Source organism: Alligator mississippiensis, chromosome 1, assembly GCF_030867095.1.
Source record: "Alligator mississippiensis isolate rAllMis1 chromosome 1, rAllMis1, whole genome shotgun sequence".
Taxonomy (NCBI): Eukaryota; Metazoa; Chordata; order Crocodylia; family Alligatoridae; genus Alligator; species Alligator mississippiensis.
In genome coordinates this window covers 131,365,675-131,387,440 of record NC_081824.1, presented here as the reverse complement: position 1 = coordinate 131,387,440, position 21,766 = coordinate 131,365,675, and the positions used below count along the sequence as shown (strand labels likewise).

General features: G+C 42.3%; 1 protein-coding gene across 1 annotated transcript in view; it reads left to right on the top strand.

Moving 5' to 3' along the window:
• The window catches only part of SYNE1 (spectrin repeat containing nuclear envelope protein 1), a 535,576-nt gene that overhangs the window by 1,141 nt on the left and 512,669 nt on the right, over positions 1-21,766 (top strand). Inside the window, exon 2 of the mRNA XM_059714126.1 lies at positions 12,996-13,271. Within this exon, the coding sequence (XP_059570109.1) occupies positions 13,205-13,271 (67 nt within the window). The 5' untranslated portion in view covers positions 12,996-13,204. The remainder of the gene's footprint in view (positions 1-12,995; positions 13,272-21,766) is intronic.

Sequence of the window (21,766 nt, the reverse complement as noted above, 5' to 3'; positions counted from 1 at the left end):
AAGCAGCAGCTAGCCAAAACTAAAAAGGCTATGTCTGTAAGATGCAGTGATCCAGTAGGAGTTGTTACAGATGCTGCTGAATGTGAAGTTTTCTCAGTTTCTTTTTAATTGTAAATTGAATTTAAAAATGTCTTCTTCTGACATCAAGTAATCGGCAGCAATTGCATTAGGTACTGTTGATTATGAAATACCTGTCGGTGGACATTAATCACTGAAGTGACCTAAGTCATGTGTGATTTGTGTTAAAATGGAGTAAGTGGCAGCAGTGATGCAGACTGTGAAGAATTTCAATAGTCTCTACACAAGAGTCTCATTTTAATGAATATAACTCTGAGTGGATTGTTTATTTTAGTTTTTTTTAAATATGAGAATTATTAAAGGATTCTTCATCCTCTAGGACCAGCTCCCTTGGTAGTATAAATTGGTAGAGCACTATAAATTTCATGGGCAATGTTGCTACTTACACTAGCTAACCACTAGTGTCAAAGAGAGCAATATCTAGAATGCCCCTTTATTTTTCCTTTGAGACATGCTGGAATTTGTGGGGCAAGGAGCAGAGTTTGTATTGCCAATGATTCACAATTATTTAAATTATTACAGTAGCAACTAGAAGATGCAGTGATAGTCCAGGATTTCATGGTGATAGGTCCAGTACAAATACACAATAAAGAGGGTCCTCGCCCCAACTGCTGAACTAAAAATGATCATGGTAATCTCATGAGGTTCAACAAGGACAGGTGCAAAGTCCTGCACTTAGGATGGAACAACCCCATGCACCAGTACAGGCTGGGGGCTGACTGGCTAAGCAGCAGCTCTGCAGAAAAAGACCTGGAGGTTACATTGGACAATAAACTGAATATGAGTTAGTAGTGTGCCCTTTTTGCCAAGAAGGCTAACAGCATAGTGAGTGGGCTGCATTGGTAAGTGTGTTGCCAGCAGATCAAGGGAAGTGATTCTTCCCCTCTATTCAGCACTGGTGGATGAGGCCACATCTGGAGTACTGGGTTCAGTTTTGGGTTCCCCACTACAGAAAGGATGTGGACAAATTGGAGAGAGTCCAGCAGAGGGCCACAAAAAATGGTGAGGGGGCTGGAGGACATGACTTAAGAGGAAAGACTGAGGGAACTGGGTTTATTTAGTCTAGAGAAGAGGAGACTGAGAGAGGACCTAATAGCAGGCTCCAACTACCTGAAGGGAGGTTCCAAAGAGGATGGAGCTAGACTGTTCTCAGTGGTGACAGATGTCAGAACAAGGAGCAACAGTCTCAAGTTGCAGCAAGGGAAGGTTAGGTTAGATATGAGGAAGAATTTTCTCACTAGTAGGGTAGTAAAACACTGGAACAGGTTACCCAGAGAGGTCCTGGACTCTCCATCCTTGGAGGTTTTTAAAACCTGGCTAGACAAAGCTTTGGCTGGGACAATCTAGTTGGGGATGGTCCTGCTTCAAGCAGGAGGTTGAACTAGATGACCTCCTGAGGTCCCTTCCAACTCTCATTTTCTATGATTCTATGAATTCTACATAATTTCTGTAGAGGAGGAATGAAAATATACACATTTATAGTTCAGATGCATGCTATAATGATGCAGCCCTCAGTTACTTATTATAGGAAGGAACCCCGTTTTAGCTGCCTTTCCCCCTCACAGTTAGTAATCTCAGTTAATTACCCTTTTGTCAAGAAACTACATGCAGTTGTTATTTCTATTTTTCATTGCTCCCTGATCTACCCTTCAGAGCAGTTTTGACCGGCCTGGTTCCCCTGGGCAGTCACAACATCAATAGCAGGATACTTTCTGAGCCTGTTGAACTTGTTCTTTATTTCACTCCTAACCTCACAGCCTACAGAACAGCCAAACCACTACATGATTCTGGAAGATACCCTAGAACTCCAACACATCATTAACTGGTTATTGGTTTTGCCCTGCTCCTTCTGATACCATGATACGTATGAACACCATGATCCTCTCAATCTCTCTTTCAGTCATTCAGTTTCCTCCATTTTCCTCTACTTATCTCTTCCCTATTGATCCTTCCTTTTTTGTGACTCTCCATTTTTTTCTATTCTAGCTTCTTCCTAATTTTGCTCTTACAAACTTAACCCTTTTCTTCCTTTTGGCCTAAAGTAACCATAGAAATCCTAGAACCTACATCTAGGTTATTAAAGCTACCCAAAAACAAACACACATATACTCAAATTTATATAGGAAGGAAAAAAAAAAAGCTAGATGGGACCTCAAGAGTTTGTCAAGTCCAGGAGTTGGCAACTTGTGGTCTGTAGGCAGGATTTGGCCCACAGAGCCGGAGGGTTTCTGCAGTATTTTGGTATTCGGGGTTTCTGCCAGGCGGTGGGGCGAAACAGCAAAAGCAGTAGCACTGTGGTGGGGGTTGGATGGAGCAGAAGTGGTAATTGTGGCCTGGATCTGCTTCTAGCTCCGTCTCCAGCCTTGGCCTTGGCCCCAGTCCCAGCCACTGTGGTAGCACAGACCAGGTTAAAAGTGGCCTGCAATCAGAGCTAAGTCCTGTTAAAACAGCTCCCTGCTACAAAAATATTGCCAACTCCTGATCGAGTCCAGGGCTCTCCAAGTGACGGCCTAGGGCTCTTGTTGCAGCCTGCACAAGCCACTGTTGCCACAGCTCTGGGACTCAGGGGGTGAGAATGCCAGTGATGTCCTCCCTTCCTTCCCCCTTCCTCTCTTACCCTGGGCTTGCCACTGAATTTGGGATCTTTGGTCACTACTGGTGATTTAAAACAATGCCAGGGGAAAAAGGAGCGGGGTAAGCAGTGGCAGCATTTACCCTTGGGTTCTGGAGCTATGCCAACTCAGCAGTTTCATCAGCCACACTGACAAGCTGCCACCTTGCCATTGCAGGTCTCGATCTAGTCCAGTAGCCCATATCTAGTCCAACCGCCGCTCAAGGCAGACTCTTCTCAAAGCTATCCAATATTTGTCTAACCTGCCATTAAAATCTTTCAGTGGCAGAGATGCCACAACTTCCTTAAATAATCCGTTCCAGTGCTTAACCACCTTCATATTTAGAAACTTCTGCCTAACCTATATCCAAAACCTCTCTAGTTGCATTTTTAAAACTGTTGTTTTTTGTGAATGTAGAAAGCAATCAAATACCATCCTCTTTATAAAACTCTTATTTTTTCTAGACTATATAATCCAAAATTCCTTCAACCTTTCTTTATAGGTCATGTTTTTTCAATGACTGTTTGTTTATTTATTTTTGTTCTCCTCTGAACTCTTTCCAGTTTGTTCACATTTTAAACTCTAAAGTGTAGAGCCCAAATCCAGACAGGTAAGGCCTCGCTAGTGCTGGATCGAGTAGAAGAATCGCTTGCTAATGACTTGCATACAGCATCTATGAATATATTTTTTGCAACATTATTACACTTGACTCACATTTAGCATGCAGTCACCTCTAATTCTCTGGTTCTTTTCTGTTGTATTGCAGTTTAGCCAGCTGTTCCTCATTTTGTGTTTGTCACATCACTCTGTTTTAAGTATGATACTTAACACTTGTTAATTTTCATCCAATGTATTCCAGATCATTTTGTCAATTTATCAAGGTCATTTTGAAGGTCATCCTAATCCTTGTCCTCCAAAGTGTCTGTTGCCCAACCCAGCTCGATATCACTAGATAAGTTACTAAGTATGGATTTGATTCCATCCTTCAATTCATTAATGAAAATATTGAACAGTTCTGAGCCCAAGGCACACTCCTAAGGAGCCTCTTTTGACACTTTCTTCGAGCTAGATTGAGCCATTGCTAACCACACTTTGAGTCTGATTAATCCAGTTACTTGCCTACCTTTTAGTAGTTTCATCTAGACCAGTGGCCACCAACCAGTGGATCTCAATCTACTGGTAGATCTTGAGGCCTCTTCAGTAGATCTTGGAGCCTCTTTGAGTCAATCCGAGGCTGGGGTGGTGGGCTGAGTGCCTCTGTACATACATGCACTCGCCCCAGCCCAGTAGGTCAATCCATGGGGGAGGGAAGAGGTGGGGGCTATGTCGAGGCCCCCGCAGTGAGGGACAGTGCTGCAGAGGCAGGAGCAGGGTTAAGTTGAGTGGGGCCCCGGCTGGGTGGGACTTACCTGCTGTGGAGGCAAGCCCCCAAATTATTTTTTCTCCCTCTGCCTCGAGTTGCACCCCCCTTCCCTCCCCACAGACTTTCCATGCTGGGCAGGTTGGGGAGGGGGGAGAGGGGTGTGGTGGCGGCGCATGGTAGACCTTTGGTTGCTTTTAAATGCCAAAGGTGATCTCCTACTTAAAAAGGTTGGAGACCACTGATCTAGACTGCGTTTCCTTAGCTTACTCATAATAAATGTGCTGGGAAGCAGTGTAGAAAACCTAACTGAAGATGTGGTATGTCACACTCATTCCACAACACCCAGCACTTTGTCACAGAAGGAAATCAGGTTGATAAGGCATGACTTGTTCTTGGCAAATCCATGTAGACTGCTGCTGACTGGTTATTCTTAAGTGTTTTTGGTTCAATTATTTGATATGTACCAGCATCTCTCCAGGTCTTAAAGTTAGACTGGCTGTTCTGTAATTCTCTGTGTCCTCCTTTTCCCCAATCTTAAGGACAGGCACTATAATTACTCTTTTCTCCTGGGAGACTTGTTGCAGGACAGATCAAGAATTTTAATATTTTTCTGTCCAGATAGAATAATTACTGTAACAGTTAAAGTTGTATGAGTATTGTTTTATTTTTCACAGCTCAGAAAATATAAAACCAAACACATTTTTGGCTTTTAGCTATGCAAATGGCTAAGTGTATATATACCAGAAATAAGTAGATAGTTCTAGTGAAGTTAGTGAGAATGTTCATATGCTTAAATTCAAGCATGCCCTTAGGCACTTGAAGAATTGGGGATTTAGACATCTTCTTTGTAGTCTTCATAATAAGGCCAAGAATACTTGCAAACTGAATGCGCTACAAGTTAAAGTGTAAAATGTCAAGCCTTCCTCTATTATGAACCTACCAAATCATGTTTTGATTACAAACCCTAAGAATTTTGTATCAATATGTGCATGAATCAAAACTGAAAAAAACCACAAACAAGTAAAGCCTGAGAGATGGCATTTAGAAGAAGCTGACAATTTAACCAATTTACAGGGTAAATAAAGTTCAGTATTCATGTTGGGATTGTAGAAGCATTTACAGTATCTCAAAAAGTAGTGTTCCTGTTTAAGTATCTTGGTGGTATGTTCTTTTTCAAAGGTCATAATCTACCTTTCTTTCATCTTCTACTTCCAAAAGCAATTCATGTGATATAAAAAAAGGAAGTACAGAATGACAGGACTGGGATTTGGGGACTATGCTATCCAAACACATTTCAGAGCCAGAGTGATATTTTTCCATGATCTTATGCAGCACATGGCTGGCTGTCAGCATGTTTTGGGAAAACACAGAATACACAGACTCATTGCATTCTGTGGTGCATAAGCAAACTAGTATAGATTTGCAATTAAGATATATGCTGATAGGGACTCTCGTTTATTTAGATGGCTAAAAATCTAAGGGTATCCCAGCTTGAGATAACATGTTATTTTCAATTTAAATTTTCTTCATGATTTAAATATAAAGCTGTGGGTAACTGGGATAAATATCGTTATAGTTGCAGGTGCAGGCTTTGATAATTTGGGTTTATAATATACTATCAAATTGATTTATAATTAATAAGTATTATAATTTACAGTGCAAATATACTACATATAATATTGTTTGAGAACATTTTATGGTTTTTAGCTTGCATTTTTCAAGCCAATAACAATTAATTATATAAATAAATACAAAATATAATAAACTAAATGCTTTGTACTTCTATAGTACCTTTCATAAAAGGCCATGGAAACACTTTACTAATATTAATGAATTATGTTTAAATCCTTTGAGAAGGATAATTATAACTTATATAATATATCCCTCACATTTTTAGAAGTGCTGGTGATGTGATGTGATATGTGTAATACAGGTATTAGAAGGCATTAGTAGCATTTTATTGGAGGACTAATTATTGGCAATTTGAAGGGGTAGGGGCCTATGATACTCTTCTTTTAAATATTTATGTGAATTAATGCATTATCTTACACAAAAAAATGAGCAAGGGCTGGTTTTAAAAAAGAAAACATGTTTAATAGGCCTGTGCGAAGCAGCTAGTATTCACTTTGGATTCAAATTTGGCTGATTCAGGGGACAGTGATTCAATTCAGTGATTTGAATCATTGTCCTGAATTGATTCGGCCAAATCTGATTCAGAGATTCGGCTGAGATTCCAATCTCCGAATTACCCAGACCAGGCCCATCCCCCGCCCACTCTCCCAGCCTGGTAATGGCTGCTCTGCCTGCCCCAGCTCCCCACACTTTGGAAAAAAAAAAAAAGTCCCAACTTTTTGGGGGGGGGGGGGGCTGATCCAAGCTGCCCCACACTGCCCTATGCTGCATGGGGACTCTGTATGAGGCCTGTGACCCTCCCCCACTGTCCCAGCCCCTCCATGGCTTCCCCATCCATCTCAGCTCTTGCCCTTTAAGAAAAAACCCCACAAAAACCCAGGACTCACCTTTCCTGCCTGGCGAGGGGCAGTTTCTGCTGCACTGTGCCACATGGGGGGCTCTGCATGCGCTTCTTGAAGCCCCGAGGCCGCTGCAGGAGCTGGTGAGGCCTGGGGTTTTTCTCGGTTGTTTTTTTCTTAATGCAGTGGGCAGGGCAGCTGTAGGGGGGCTGGAGGAGTGCGGGGGGTGGCGGAATTCATGGCAGAGACCCCCATGCAGCATAGGGCAGTGGGGGGCAGTGGGGATCGACCCCCCCCCCACCTGGTAACACCTGATGAGTCAGGGCTTTTTTTAAAATCACTGGGAGCTGGGGTGGGTGGGGCAGCCATGGGGGGTGGGGGGCTCGGGGATTGGGTAGGGGTGGGGGGGCTGGGGGAACAGGCAGGGGATGGGGCCTGGCAGGGGTCCCGCATGGTCCCCTGCCCCCTCCTGTAGCCCCCCCACTCTCCTGCTGCTACTTACCAGCTCTGAGTCCGGCTGCAGCTTCCTGCTGAATCATCAAAGCTCTCCAAATCTTTTCTGAAGATTCAGAGAGCTTCGAATCAATTTGGACCTTTTAATTAGTCCCTGATTCAATTCGGATTCAGAGATTCAGTTACCGCATTGGGCCGAATCTCCTCCGAGTCAAATCAGCACCCAAAGCTTTAAACAGCCCTAATGTTTAACCAAAACTAGGGACAACTATTTGCTTTTCCATTTTTTCAGTCAGCTTAAGCAGACACCTTTTATGATAAATAAGAGTGCTAGGATCAATTCTGACTTTATATATAACAAGTAGAAGACTGATTTTGTTGGTTTTTTTGTTTGTGTGCTTTTTTTATACTGAATGCTAATGGATTTGTACCTGTTAGGATCCCTTTTTCCTTTTTGTAAAAATAGATGCTGTATTTACTCTTCTTCAGACTTTTGGTAGTAGATGCTACTGTTTTGATAACTTTATTAAATATCTAGCTCTTACAGTTGTAGTTTCTTTTGCCATTTCTTTCATCTGGGGTGGAGATCAGCCAGTCCTCTTGACATAAAACTTTGCTTCCACACTGACTGTGGTAATTTCTTTTTCCATGCTCTGATCCCTATTAGCCCTACTCTCTTTTTCTCTATATTCAACATAATCATCCTCATTGAGAACAAAGGTACAATGTTCATTTAATTTTGGGCCATACCAAGGTTATCTTTATTCTCAACCACATTCTCATTGCATAGCAACCTAATTGCTTTTTACCTTGGTCTCTTTTTTATTTATTTCTAAAGATCCCTTGGCTGTTTATTTAAATTGCCTTTGCAAAGCTGAACTCACCTTGACTTTGACAGTTCTCTTTTATCCCTATATTTTCTGATCTCTAAAATGAAGCTTTCTTTGCTGATCAAACCCTTTTTCTATTCGTAGATTGTCTGCTTACTCCCTGGGTTGTCTGGGCACTTCTAATTTTTCTAGGTAATTATTCATCCAGTTAGGTCTGGAATCCTTGTCTACAAGTTTTTCCCCTTGCTTGAGATACAGCTTTTTCCTTTTTGTCTTAGAGATTCGAACCTTCCTCCACATTCAGGTCACTGAGCCAATCAGTTCAGTAGACTTCGTTGACTGTTTCTTGATTTTTATTAGAGTCTTACTTTATGAAATGATAATACTCCCTCCCCATTACAGATATATTTTTTGTTTTATCTTCTTACTTTACATTGAATCAACTCAATTGATTACTCAGTGCAAATAGTTTTCTGTTGCCAACTCTTATTTAAGATCTTCACTGCTTACCAAATGTAAATCTAAAATAGGTGGTTCCATGAATGTTTGAAGAAATCTGTGAGCTATAGCACCCAAGAATATTGGAACACTACTATTATTAATTTGTATACCCTAATCTATATTTGGGACATTAATAACTCTCATAATGACATAATTTCTGTTAGTATTTATTTCTCAAGTAATATAAAACAATTCTCTATTTATGTCCAAATATGACACTCAGATTTCATAGGCCATTAACACCCGGTGTAAACCTCTTTTACAGTGTTCTCAGAGTGACTTGGACCCAAACTGATTTCTACTGGCATGTTTCCAAAATAAAAGGGTCAGATAGCACCAGGCCCTCCAGCAGTCAGTTCCAATAAAGGGAAATTATACTTGTTTAAGTAGGGCATTGTGGAAGGTGATTAAAGCACTGTGTTGTGGCTTTGGAGGCCTGACTTAAAGGCTTTGTGGCAAGAGATATTTCTAGTCAACCTGCTGTAAATGTGTACCTGGTCTTTCAGGGAGGGGAGTCAAGGGTGGCACAGTGGCATAAATAGGGCGGGGTTACAGGGCTCTGACTTGTGGGGGTGGGAGAGAAGAGGGAGCAAAAACATGGCTTCTGCAGGAGGTGATTGCTGGAAGTGACCCAGGCACTTGATTGTGTCACTGCATTGCTGGCCAGACATGATGCTGGTCCCATACCTCTTTTGTGTACTGTTGGCTACAGAAACTTATGTGCCTTAACCACACAAGCCTGATGGACCAGTAGGCTGATGTGGACCTTTGACATTTTAATACTGTTTATTCTCAGTGCCCAACTTTCATTGACTTCTCTGGGGTTTGTGCTTTTACCTGAGGACAGAAATTGATAGTCCATCTTTTATTCTTATTTTAAAATCACAGTAGGTCAAAACATGGGCCCAGTGGAAATGGCATTATAACAAGTGCTGTAATGTTCAGATAAATGGTAGGTGCAGACTCTGTAATAGTGATTTATCTCATTTAAAAGCAATGGAATAGTTGCTTCTTTCTTTTTACCACCTATCCTCATTTCTTGTATACCAGAAAAAATTAATTTGATGATGAGGAATTTTAGCTATTTACTGAACCCTGTAGGGTACCTCTTTTGGGTTCTTTAGAGCTATTGAGTTAGGAGCTCAGCGTGCCCTGTGCAACACATTGACTATAGTGACCACTAGCGAGTCCGGGGTCAAATGACTACTGGCATGCACTACTCCTTCCACCTTTAATTTGGCTGAGATTCATGGATAGTAATAATTATGAGATTTACCCCACTTGAGAGAAAAGCAGCACAGTGGAGAGACAGATATTGGTTTGGAAATTACAGGATAGTGGAACAAAAGCGCAGAGCGGTTGGGTAAGTGCTGGGATGAATTCTGCTGCCCAAAGGGAGCAGTAGGGTGCTTGACAATATGGCAGACTAGACAGGACCACTTCTAGGCCAGTAACAGTTGGGACAGATCCCTTCCAGTTGCCAAAGGTGGTATCTGGTGCCCAGACAAGGCCTGCCCACTGTGTCTTACCAGTGACCAAAGTGCTGGGTCCTAGAGGTGAATGAAGATGCACCAATGTTGTCATCACTGGCCTCACAGGGATAGCATGAACGCAGAGTTGGAGAGTACTAGGCAGGACAAAGGAGGAAAGCAGGACAAAGAAGAGAGCCAGGGTGGCAGTAGGGTGCTTGACTGTATGGCAGACTAGAAAGCACCACTCTTAGTTTGGTGATGGTCAGGACAAGTCCCTTCCAATTCCCAAAGGCGGTAACTGGTGTCCAGGCAAGGCCTGCCCAGCAGGTCCTACCAGTCAGAGGAAGGACCCTGGGAACAAGGGGAAAGTAAGGTGAGAAAGTTAAGTAAGAAAGTTAAGTGAATTAACCCACTCAAAACATAAGGGGTTAGCTCCTCAGCTCATGTAAATGAATGTAATTGAACTGAAGTCAATGAAAATTAGACCAACTGAGGAAGATTGTTAATGCCTATTGAATGAGAAATAAATACATGTGGTACAGGTAGAACTATCCGCGGTTAGGCCCAGAGGGTGGTGGTTGATGGAAGCCAGTCATCGTGGTGCGCTGTGACCAGTGGGGTCCTTCAGGGCTCTGTCCTTGGGCCTATACTATTCAACATCTTCATTAATGATGTGGACATTGGAATCAGAAGTGGACTGGCCAAGTTTGCCAATGACACCAAACTTTGGGGTAAAGCGTCCACACCTGAGGATAGGAGTGCGACCCAGGCTGACCTAGACAGGCTCAGGAAATAGGCAGATGAGAACCTGATGGTGTTTAACACCAAAAAATGCAAGGTTCTCCACTTTGGGAAGAAAAGCCTGCAGCATGCTTATAGGCTCAGCAGTGCTACACTGGCTAGCACTATGGACAAAAGGGACTTGGGTGTCATGATTGACCACAAGATGAATGTGAGCCATCAATGTGATGCTGCAGCTAGTAAAGTGAGCAAAATGCTGGCTTGCATCCATAGATAACTTCTCAGGCAAATCCCAGGACGTCGTTCTCCCATTGTACTTGGGCTTGGTGAGGCCGCAGTTGAAGTACTACGTCCAATTTTGGGCTCCACAATTCAAAAAGGATGTGGAGAAGCTTGAGAGAGTCCAGAGCAGAGCCACACGCATTATCAGAGGTCAGGAAAACAGATTTTATAATGAGAGGCTGAGAGCTATGGGACTCTTCAGCCTGGAGAAACGCAGGCTCAGGGGTGATCTGATGGCTGCCCATAAGTTTATAAGGGTTCACCAGGATCTGGGGAAACATGTTCACCAGAGCTCCCCAAGGGATGACAATGTCGAATGGTCACAAACTCCTCCATGACCATTTCAGGCTGGATATAAGGAAGAACTTCTTTACTGTCTGAGCCCCCAAGGTCTAGAATAAACTGCTGCCGCAGGTGGTTCAAGCACCTACTTGGAACGCCTTTAAGAGAAATTTGGATGTTTATCTTGCTGGGATCCTATGACCCCTGCTGACTTCCTGCCCCTGGGGCGGGGGCTGGACTCAAAGATCTTCTGAGGTCTCTTCCAGGCCTAATGTCTATGAAATCTATGAATCCTGGAACTCAGCTATAAGCCAGCTAGTGAAGTGTTATTAATACCATGCCAGCTAACTCTGCATAGGATCTAATCCAACTACTTATTAAAAAGGTCTGCACTTTGTCCACATTATTGTTCAAATGTTAGTAGTGCATTTCCAGCGTAAATCCTTTTTTACTCACCCACTCCATACTGTTACATATATTTCTAGTTCATATCTATATTTCTGGTTTATACAGGGTTCCAGAACTTGATTGCTTTCTCATGTGAAGAGGTACAGTGAGAAATGACTCCACCAAGGTAGTGAAGGCAGCCTGATGTGAAGCTAGAAGAATGAGAAGAGAATTAGGTTTGCAGAGTCACATGGGATGCATCTACACATGCTGCATCTATACATGGGCTGCGTCTACACTGTCTGGGACAGTACTATCTTAGGCTGGGGTAATTTATTGTGATTAAACACATGTGTAGACACTGCACCCAGGAGTAGTATATTCCAGCTCAAACTGCTCTGGAGTTTATTGCTTCAGATTAATTGCACGTGTAGATTCACCCACTGTGTTTAATATGAGATTTTGAACACAGATGTGTAAACAGGAATAATGGACATGGTCCTGAATCCCTCTTCTGTCTACTTAGCACTGCTTTGACCATGCTGAAGGGACAATGAGAATGTTTACAAGGCAGTCAAAAAGTGTGGTTGTAGCTCATGTGAGGAAAAACAAGCTAGATTTAATCTAGGTAGTTTGGTCAAGAGTGGTATGACTATGGCATCGCATTTCTCAGCATGGGCCAGCTGCCTGACTATTTATCCAGGGTCATGGACAAGTTTGCAGACTTCACTCAGTCCTGCATATATGAACCAAGATAGGAAACATTTCCTGGGTCCCCATTTATTTTCCAGTGACCAATCAGCTGTCCTGGAAGTACAAATCTTCTTGCTTTTCAGAAGGCAAGACATTGTTTCACAGCATTCTTTTGGGGGCCTGATTTGGTCTAATGTCAGTGTATATTTATACTGCAGTACATTTCAGTTGAGTTACAGTAATATTAAATTAGAGTATCAGCAGTAAGAGTCTTTAATGTTATTTATATTTAACTTGTATGCCAACTGACTAAAAAGCAACTTTGTTTCAATTGTTATACTGGATGCAATTTTATATAAAAGTTATAGTATGCAAAGTGATAACATTTCAAACTATGGGAGGTAGTCTAGTGGAATTAGGGATTAACATTTTTTCCTGATTATAGGTTTATTACTTGTTGTTTTTAGCAGATGAAATTTACTGAGAATCTAAAATTTTTCAGGGAGACTTATTTTTCTTCCTTTCATTGCCATCTTATTTTACAGTTGCTTGTTCTGTAGCTGTGTCACTTTCTGAAATTGTATTCACTGTCACAGAAAGCACTGATGCTTGGCATTTTTTCAGTTGATTTTAATAATTTGTTTCTACACTTATTGCTCAAGTGATGATGGCTGAGCAGTGTTAATTGTGTCTCTGGTTTGAATGATAGCATATTTGTTATGTATGCCACCCATTATGTGATAGAATAGCTAATAAGATTAGTTCTTAGTTGTACAGGAACTGAAGCAAGTTTCCTCTAACTCCTTGTTTTTGTTTGGGTTTTTTTTCAGGCTGCTCAGGCATTTTGAGAGAAGGACAGTGCTGTAGCACACTTTTATATGCTTGCTTTCACTGGGTAAAAGCTGTGACTCACTCCTAGCCATGCTGTGCTAGAGCCAAGTGATGCTTTTTAAAAGGAAGTAGTTCAAATTCTTCATCTTGTGGTCTGCAGCTTTGTTGGAGATTCTGTCAGTGAAAGAATACTTGCATCAAAGAGACCATGGCCACCTCAAGGCTAATGTCAAGATCTCCAAGAGATATTGCCAATGTCATGCAGAGGCTTCAAGGTAAGTGACTGAATCTGGATGGCCATGGCTATCCTTTGCTCATATGGTGAGGTTCCTGTTTTCACATACAGTATTGTTAAAGGCCAGGAAACTATTTTAAAATCTTTTCTTCTTTTAAAACAGCATTCTCTACATAGATATGGGAAAGTATTCATTTATGATGTGTTTTCAGATCTTGGATTATGCAGTTCCTCTGGAGTTACATTATTAATGTTGTTAAAAGCAAGCAGTATGCAGCATGGTCTATTGGATGGGTCACTGAATTGCCCCCTTAGAGACCTAGATTTTGCTCTTGATTCCACTGCTAACTTGCTTTGTCACCTTCAGCTATTTCATGATGCCTTTTGTAGGCATGTGCTGGACTTGGTGTTAGGGCATGTTGAGTTTTAAGTAAAATATGGGTGGTTGTTTTTTTTAAATGACTAGAAGCAGCCAAACTTGCTGAAAACAGACATCTTGAGTGGCTTTGGCTTGGGGCAATGCAAGTGAGAGTAGGCAGGTAGAATGGCTTTAAGACTGTCCATCCCAAAGAGTGCAAGGGATGCAGTCTAAACCTGTGTGTAAAAGCCAAGTCATTGTTTCCAGTCTTTTAGCCATTGATAAATAATTTCCTAACCCACTAGCCATTGTATGGTTTTATTTTTTATAATGATTTTTCATATGTTTTACTCTCTAAAAAGCTAATAAGCATGTTCAAAATTGCTACAAGATTTTACTGTCTAGCCTCATGTAAAACTTCAAACAGAAGTAACTGTCACGGGATGGGGTCCTGCAGGATGGTCGTGATCTCTCCAAGGCCAAGTTCTCTCTTACCGTGCCAAGTTGGCTCAATGGGCACCCCCTATTCTCACCCACCACATCTTTGATTGAATGATTGATAGGAAGGCTGCCTTTCAGTCCTCTTGGACATGGTCTTGATTGACTCTCTGGACCCTGTGGGTTTCTGGACCCCTCGTGGGCCCTGCTCCAAGATAGATGTCACAACGGGTGTTTTGGGGCACCCTAGCCTTATGGGCTATGCGTGGCTCTAACCACCCCTTTACCACACCCCAAGCCTCACAGATGGTACCAATGTTGTTTGGTCTGGGCCTTGTTGCAGTTTGGGTCCCTTGTCCTCCCTGGGCTCTCCACCGCCCGGTCTTGCTCTGCACCTCCCTGGTCCCGGGGTCTGTGCACCCTGAATGCCACGCCCTCTCTGGCGCCGGAGTCCCCACTCTGATGTGGGCCTCCACAGTGAGGCCTCCTCCTTCCCCTAATAGCCTCACCCAAACGACCGGTGTTATACAACAATAAACAAAACACAAGCCCCTGGGCTGTAACATAAATTCAAGCTGCCCTGCTATAATGTCATTCAAACCCTACCGGGGAATACTCCGTCCCACAACAGTATCAGGAGTTGCTCGTGCAGTCAAGCCTCTCCCCCTTTGCTTGCTCTGGGAGAGCTCCTTCCCCCTTGGCTGCCGGCAGGAAACGGCCTTCCTGGCCACAGCCCTGGGATTTATATATGAGCCAGGCCCTGCCCCTTCCGGTCAGCTGACCACTGAGAGGTGTAGGCCACTAGCTCGTTCTACGTGCCCTGGTAGCCAGCAGCTGGGGCTTCCAACTCACTCGTAGGGCTCTTCCCCTAGCAGTTTCAGCTCTGTAAAGGAGCAGGACACCCTAGTGCCCTGCAACAGTAACAAATTAACATTATGTATGAAAACTGTTTAGGAGATGAACAAAGTATTTAGCTGAAAATGGACTTGGTGTTGCTTGTTAATTTGTAGTCATAGCCATAGCTCTTAAGAAATGTCTTGTACCTTCCTTGCTTCTCAAATCAGAGCAATTCAGACTGGTATTGTTAGGATCTGGCTTCTGCTGCAGAAGCAGTAGTTAAATAAACATTCCACATTTGCCAAGATTTATAGTCATTTGAGTATAAGCCTTTTTTAGCTTGTGGTCCTGCATTATGGATGAGCAGACAATCTGCAGTGCAGACCTCCTTTAGTCCTCATGTCACTCAGTCATCTTACTCAATTTAGATACAGCCATATGAGATCAGGTTTGTGAATGTAAAAGATTTTGGAGCTGTGATCCTTGTCCAGTGTCACTGAATCCCAGGGCCTGCTCTGTCAGGGGCTGAACACCTGCAACTATCAGTAGAAGAAGCTAAGTGCTCAGCATGACAAGTATCTCTTTGTTCAGAGGGATACTTTTAGAGCCACCACTTTACCTGTTGTACCCTACATCACCACCTTCTTCTGTATTTAACTCTCGTGCTTTTCTGGGGCAGTGGTGGGGTGTACTGACAGTGGGAAAGCCATTGGGAACCTCATGGTACATTGGGAGGAAGAGGGCAGAAGGCACGTGGAAATCCTCTTGGCCTCTCTCTACTGGGTTTTACTCATGTTTACCTGGCAGTCTGCCCATAAGTATTTGGGAGAAGGGGAAATAACCAAAACAAACCACAGTGAGGTCTTCTTACTGGTAGGGATCTTTAAGTCCTAATTTTTTTAATATCTCATGGAGATATTTTATGTAAATAGACCCATGAAATGTCACCTCCAAGGTGATCATTTATCTTTGAAGAGGATAAAAAAAAATCTTACTTTTAAATTATCAGGCATTGTTGCTTGGTGATTATGATTTTGCCACATGCAGTGATTCTGCCACATGCAGGGAAGTGTTAAATTTGTAAAGTCTTTAGGCAAGTTAAATGACTAATATCACGAGCTGGAGGTAAGCACTCAGAAGGTACATGGAGTGCTGAGCTTGGGACATGTAAGGAATCTCTTTTATATTCTAGCAGGCACGTATGTAGGCAACACAATGTCAACCCCTGGATTCAGGCCTTCATAGGAACTGTTTCTTCAGACCAGATCTGGGGGCAAATGTGAAATGAGGGTCTGAATCAATATCCCTTTGATCAGCACACATCCTAAGGAAGCAGGCTACAACATGTCAAAGGATGGGGGAACTTTTGTACTCACTGCATTGATTTTTCAGGGTTAATATCTTCACCAATTTACTTGAGAGGGAGATGTAACTCTGTTGAATCCTTCCTAGGTCAAATTGCAACAATTAACTTCTAACAGTCATTATTGGACCTACTTTTCTACAGTGATCTCATATGACTGACCTGGAGCTAGGAGAGAGATTCGGTAACCACAGTTTATTATTTGTAGCAGTATTTACGTATTTATAATTAGTGACCTACTGAAATCACAGTGGAAGTGTGCTGTGCAGCAGCTCCTTTAATCTTGCTTTTTTCACCATGTGCCCCTGCTCCTGCTGCTGATTGACAGAGAGGCTCCAGCAGCCCTGCCACTTGCTGCTGATTGGCTGGGAGGCAAAAACCATGGTTTTAAATATGTTGTGGTTTTTGCGTCTTGCTGCTGATTGGCCTAGGGACCCTGGTGGCTCTGCTGCTTGGTGCTGATCAGCTGGGAGGCAAAAACAGCGGCATATTTAAAACCACAGTTTTGGCCTCCTGGCCAGTCAGTAGCAAGCAGGTGGGCTGCCGAGGCCCCTCCGCCTATCAGTGGTGTGGTGAGGTATGTGGCAAAAAGAGCAAGATTAAAGGAACTGCTGAGCAGTGCACTTCCACCGCGATTTAGGTAGATCTCTATTTATAATCTAATACATTCTGACTCCATCCAGCCCTTTCTCTATCAGCCACTGTATTCTATTGAATAACATTCATGATATTAAGGTCTCTGTGACTGTCCTTGGAATTACTTGCCGGAGTAAGTGCTAATTGATTTAAGTACTGCAGATTAGGCCTTTAAAAGATACAAGTTTCACCAGAAATACAAGAGTACTTGTGTTCCTACGCAGAAGAATTATAGCTAGTCAAAGATTCATGCCTTTCACAGCACTAGTAACTGCTGGTAAAAATAAAAATAAAAAGTACCAAAGACAACTCTGGTAGATTCTAGTTCCTCATGTCTTTCTATTTCTAAGCCTGACATGGATATAATTTAATTCTTTCCTGTAGTGGTACACTAGTAGAATTAAAGCTGTGCAGTCATGCTTGTGAAAATTGTCAGGAAGCAGCCACACAGTCCTGTTACATAAATGACAGTGCCCCAGTTCTTTCTGACCTTGTCATTTGCATATGCTGAGTTGGTTTTACTGGCATGTAAAGTGATATCAAAGTCAATGCGTTATACTGTTATTGCAGTCTGTTGTTTTGTCCCCTCTCCCCAACCTCCTTCCTCTAATTTGTTAATTTTAGTAGCTTCTCTCTGTCAGCTAGGAAGAAAGAAATTGCTTGGGTAATATTATGTTAATAGATTTTTGTCTTTGGGGTGCTCCAGCCAGTAAGACAGGAAAATTGAATTAATCTCTATATGTATGCCTGGTACATTGCAGCAGATGCTGTTACAGTGCTGTCACATATAGTGCTTCTTGCTGGTTTGATTAAAAATGCAAACCTAATTGCTATTTTGAAATTGTTACCTATATTTTAACCTCAATTCTAATTCTCCAGTGGATAAAGTTAGACAATATACAATAACAGCTTTCTATAGCTACACAAATGCCTTACATTCCTAAATATTAACATAAAAACAAGAAGAAATCAATTTTAAATACTTTAAGTAGAGCTGATAACTTTGGCTACTAAGCCTGATTTGGTAATAACATTTGAGTGAAGATGTTTTGTATTTTACCTCTCCATAATACAGTATATTATTACTTTGATAGTGCTCTGGGATTTCAGTATACCATGCAATGTTCAGTTTGATTTATCAAAAGGAGCAGGCAGATTGTTTATTTAGAGAGCAGGAGATTCCACTACTGGCCTCCCTGCAGTTTATACTTGGGAAAAGAACAGCTTTGATTTACAGTGAAAACTCCATGGAACTCTTCCTAGGGGTTGCACTGAATTGGTGCACACTAAGGAAACTTGTATCATGGCCCTGCCCCAGTGGCCACACCAGCATTCTAGGTTTTGCCGATTGCCTGTAGGTCCCTGAATGGAGCATAGCTTGTGGGAGTCTTTTGCTGCAGTCTCTGTCTTAACAGATTTAGTGGTGCTGGAGAAACACCACCTGGGTTTGGAAGGAAAACAGCACTGTCATTCAGCAAGGAATGCAGCAGTGGGAAGGAAATAGATCACGAAACCCAAGTTTGAACGGAGAGAGCATTAACTACTGGGACTCTCCCAACACCCCTCAAAGTTAAGGACCAAATCTCCTCATAGCCCAGGCAGAATATTACTTTAAATTACCTAACACCATTAGGGCTATCCAACTGGTGGGCTGCAGGCTGCATGTGGCCTGCAAGAGATTAAGTTGCAGCCCTAGGACTCTTGCCCAGACACTCTCTATGGCTCCCTACAACAGGAAGTGGAGTCTCTAGGCTCTCCCTCCCTCCTCTGGCTTTTGCTAATTGCCCCTACAACAGGTGGGGCCCGTACAGTTCAATTTCAGGCCTGTATTGTTCAATTTCTTTATTAGCGACTAGCACCCAGTTCAAATTCGCTGATGACACCAAGATTTGGGGCGAGGTGGGCACTCTAGAAGGGAGGGACAGGATACAACTGGACCTGGACAGGTTACAGGGGTGGGCGAATGAGAATAGGATGGGATTCAATACTGACAACTGCAGGGTACTGCACTTGGGCAGGAAGAACCAGCAGCATACCTATAGGCTGGGGAACTCCCTTCTCAAAAGCACAGAGGCAGAAAGAGATCTTGGAGTCATTATTGATTCCAAGATAAATATGGGCCGCCAATATAAGGACACGGTCAGGAAGGCTAACCGCACCTTGTCATGTATTCACAGATGTATCATGAGCAGGTCCAAGGAGGTGATCCTCCCCCTCTATGCAATTCTGGTCAGGCCGCAGTTGGAGTACTGCATCCGGTTCTGGGTGCCGCACTTCAGGCGGGATGTGGCCAGCATCGAGAGAGTCCAGAGGAGGGCCACTCACATGATCCAGGGACAGCTGGGCAGACCCTGCAAGGAGAGGCTACAGTACCCGAACCTGTTCAGCCTTCAGAAGAGAAGGCTGAGAGGGGATCTAGTGTCTGTCTGTAAACTTACCAGAGGGGACCAGAGGGGAATGGGAGAGACCCTGTTCCCCTGAGCACCTCCCGGAATAACAAGGAATAACGGCCATAAGTTGTTTGAAAGTAGGTTCAGGCTAGATATCAGGAGGCACTACTTCACAGTCAGGGCAGCCAGGATCTGGAACCAGCTTCCAAGGGAAGTGGTGCTGGCTCCTACCTTAGGGGTCTTTAAAAGGAGGCCTTTTGATACTTACCTAGGTGGGGTCATATGAGCTTAAATTTACCAGGGGTCATATGAGCCCAGTATTCATTTCTGCCCAGGCAGGGGGTTGGACTTAATGATCTGCTCAGGTCCCTTCTGACCCTACATCTCTGCATAGATTTAATTGGATCTATGATTTCAGTGGGTCAATACCAGATTGCCATTTCTCAAGCTAGTTATTTAGCATTGTCTGTGCATATGGAAATCGATTTCACAATGAGCCTTGGCAGCTCCCCTTTCTCTAGTTTAATATGAACCTATGAACCTTGGTGTCACGGCAGTGTGATGTCTGGTACTAGGAGCAGAGGATGAGCCTAGAGCCACATGGGCATGGGTTGAAGTAGGTTGGGGTGAGGCATGTGGCTCACCCTTGTGCAACCCATGGGTATGCAGCCCTCACTGATGCGGCCCATGAGGTATTAGACCCTGAGCTGCTTAAAAGTTGGACAGTTCTGCCATATGTGATCAACTGTAAGTGATGATGACATTCCTTTCATAAAATTATTAAAGTACTGTTAGTTCTTCTGTATATGTTTCCCTTTTCTCTCTTACTCTCTCCTTCTCTCTCTCTGTCTCTTTCTGTTTTTCTCTTGTTCTTTTTTTCTCACAGCAGTAGCACAGGTGTCCTAGACCAGGTATTAGATAACTTTTTTGTCACTGACAGAGATATGGGTTTTCCGGAAAATTTTAAATTGGAAAATTTTCCGGAAAATTTTCCAGTGCCCTAAATAGAACATGATCTAATTTGGCATGTCTACTTGATTTATATTTAGTAAACAAAACTAAAATAGTACCCCCATGTTGGTTTTATGTCCCAATAGCCGCACATATTTGAAGTGAAATATTTGATTAGGAAAAAAATGAAATACAGCACATTTAATGTAGTTTACATGTTATATTCAAACAAATTCAAAGCTTTATGTGGAAAGAAAATATTTTTATTGGAATACTTGTAAAAATGTAAAGACAATACACAATAGCATGTGCTTCCTTTACATTGATTGTTTAAATTTAAGAAACCCCCAAGCAGGCACTGAAAACTGTTGACACACTAATTTTAGCACACCCAAAGTACTGTGCATGATATGCTGTGCTTTGGTTTTGATTTGACCTGCACAGCCAATTAGGTGAATTCATAACTTGATTTTTGGTTTGGATTATTATGTGAGTGTATTTACCGCTCCTGTTTACAAATCAGTAAAACATATATGTACTCTCACACACTTCCTAGGGATAATCACCTGAAAAACATTAATTACAACTTTGAAACTGCCAAGCTTGCCTAATATTGTATTGGCATCCATTCATTGTTACTAATGAACTGTTACTCCATCTTTTGAAGTCAATCCTTAACATTGTGCATGGGTTTAAACGTGCTAGATCATGGCCAAAATGCTCAGCATCTTGTACAATTGATTTTTCAGTCCCTGATCACGTTTAGCCCCTTTTTGCTTTCTTGCCAGGGCTGCCTCTCCTCCTGGTGCCAAATAGATGCTACTTCTAAGTTTTGTCTCTGGTGACTTTCCTTTGTGGGAATTTTCTGAATCCTTGAAATTTTCTGGTTTGATTCATGAGTTTTCTTCTGAAATACTCCAACTGCTCAGTTAACTTGGTTCTCTTTCTGAAGTGAATAAGCTGCATTGTTCCATCCATATTATTATGTACTAGATTTGGGCTAAAAGGACTTATGAATGATAGCACTTGCCTAAAGGTTCTTGAATAGCAAAAAAAATTTAGTTTTGGATAAAGGGAAGAAAGAAGAAGGAAGTTCAAATGGTGACTTTTGTCTGAATAATGTTACACTCAATATGTTACGTAACAGGAAATCAATATACTTGTTTCAATGTGGAAGAGTTACGGGTAATAAATGTTTATGATAATTTTGGAAAACATTTTGGATGTGTAGCCTGGGTGACTCGGGTATATACTCCCCTTCTCCAACTGAAGAGGATTGTTAGCTGGCAGGTGTGCTGTGGGCGAACTGCAGACCGCTCAGTTTCCCTCCGTCCCTATAGAGCCAGGTCAGGACAGTCAGGGGACTTAACTATATATGCATTTATTTACATTAACTTATCACAAGGAAAAGAAACATGAATATAAACATGTGTACTATATATATATATAAGATATGTAAACAAATAACATAAAAAATACCCTCTGGGTAAATGCCGTAAAACCTTATACCAGTGCTCCAGATACAGGTAAGTCACAGGTAAGTATCTGATCTGAAACAGATA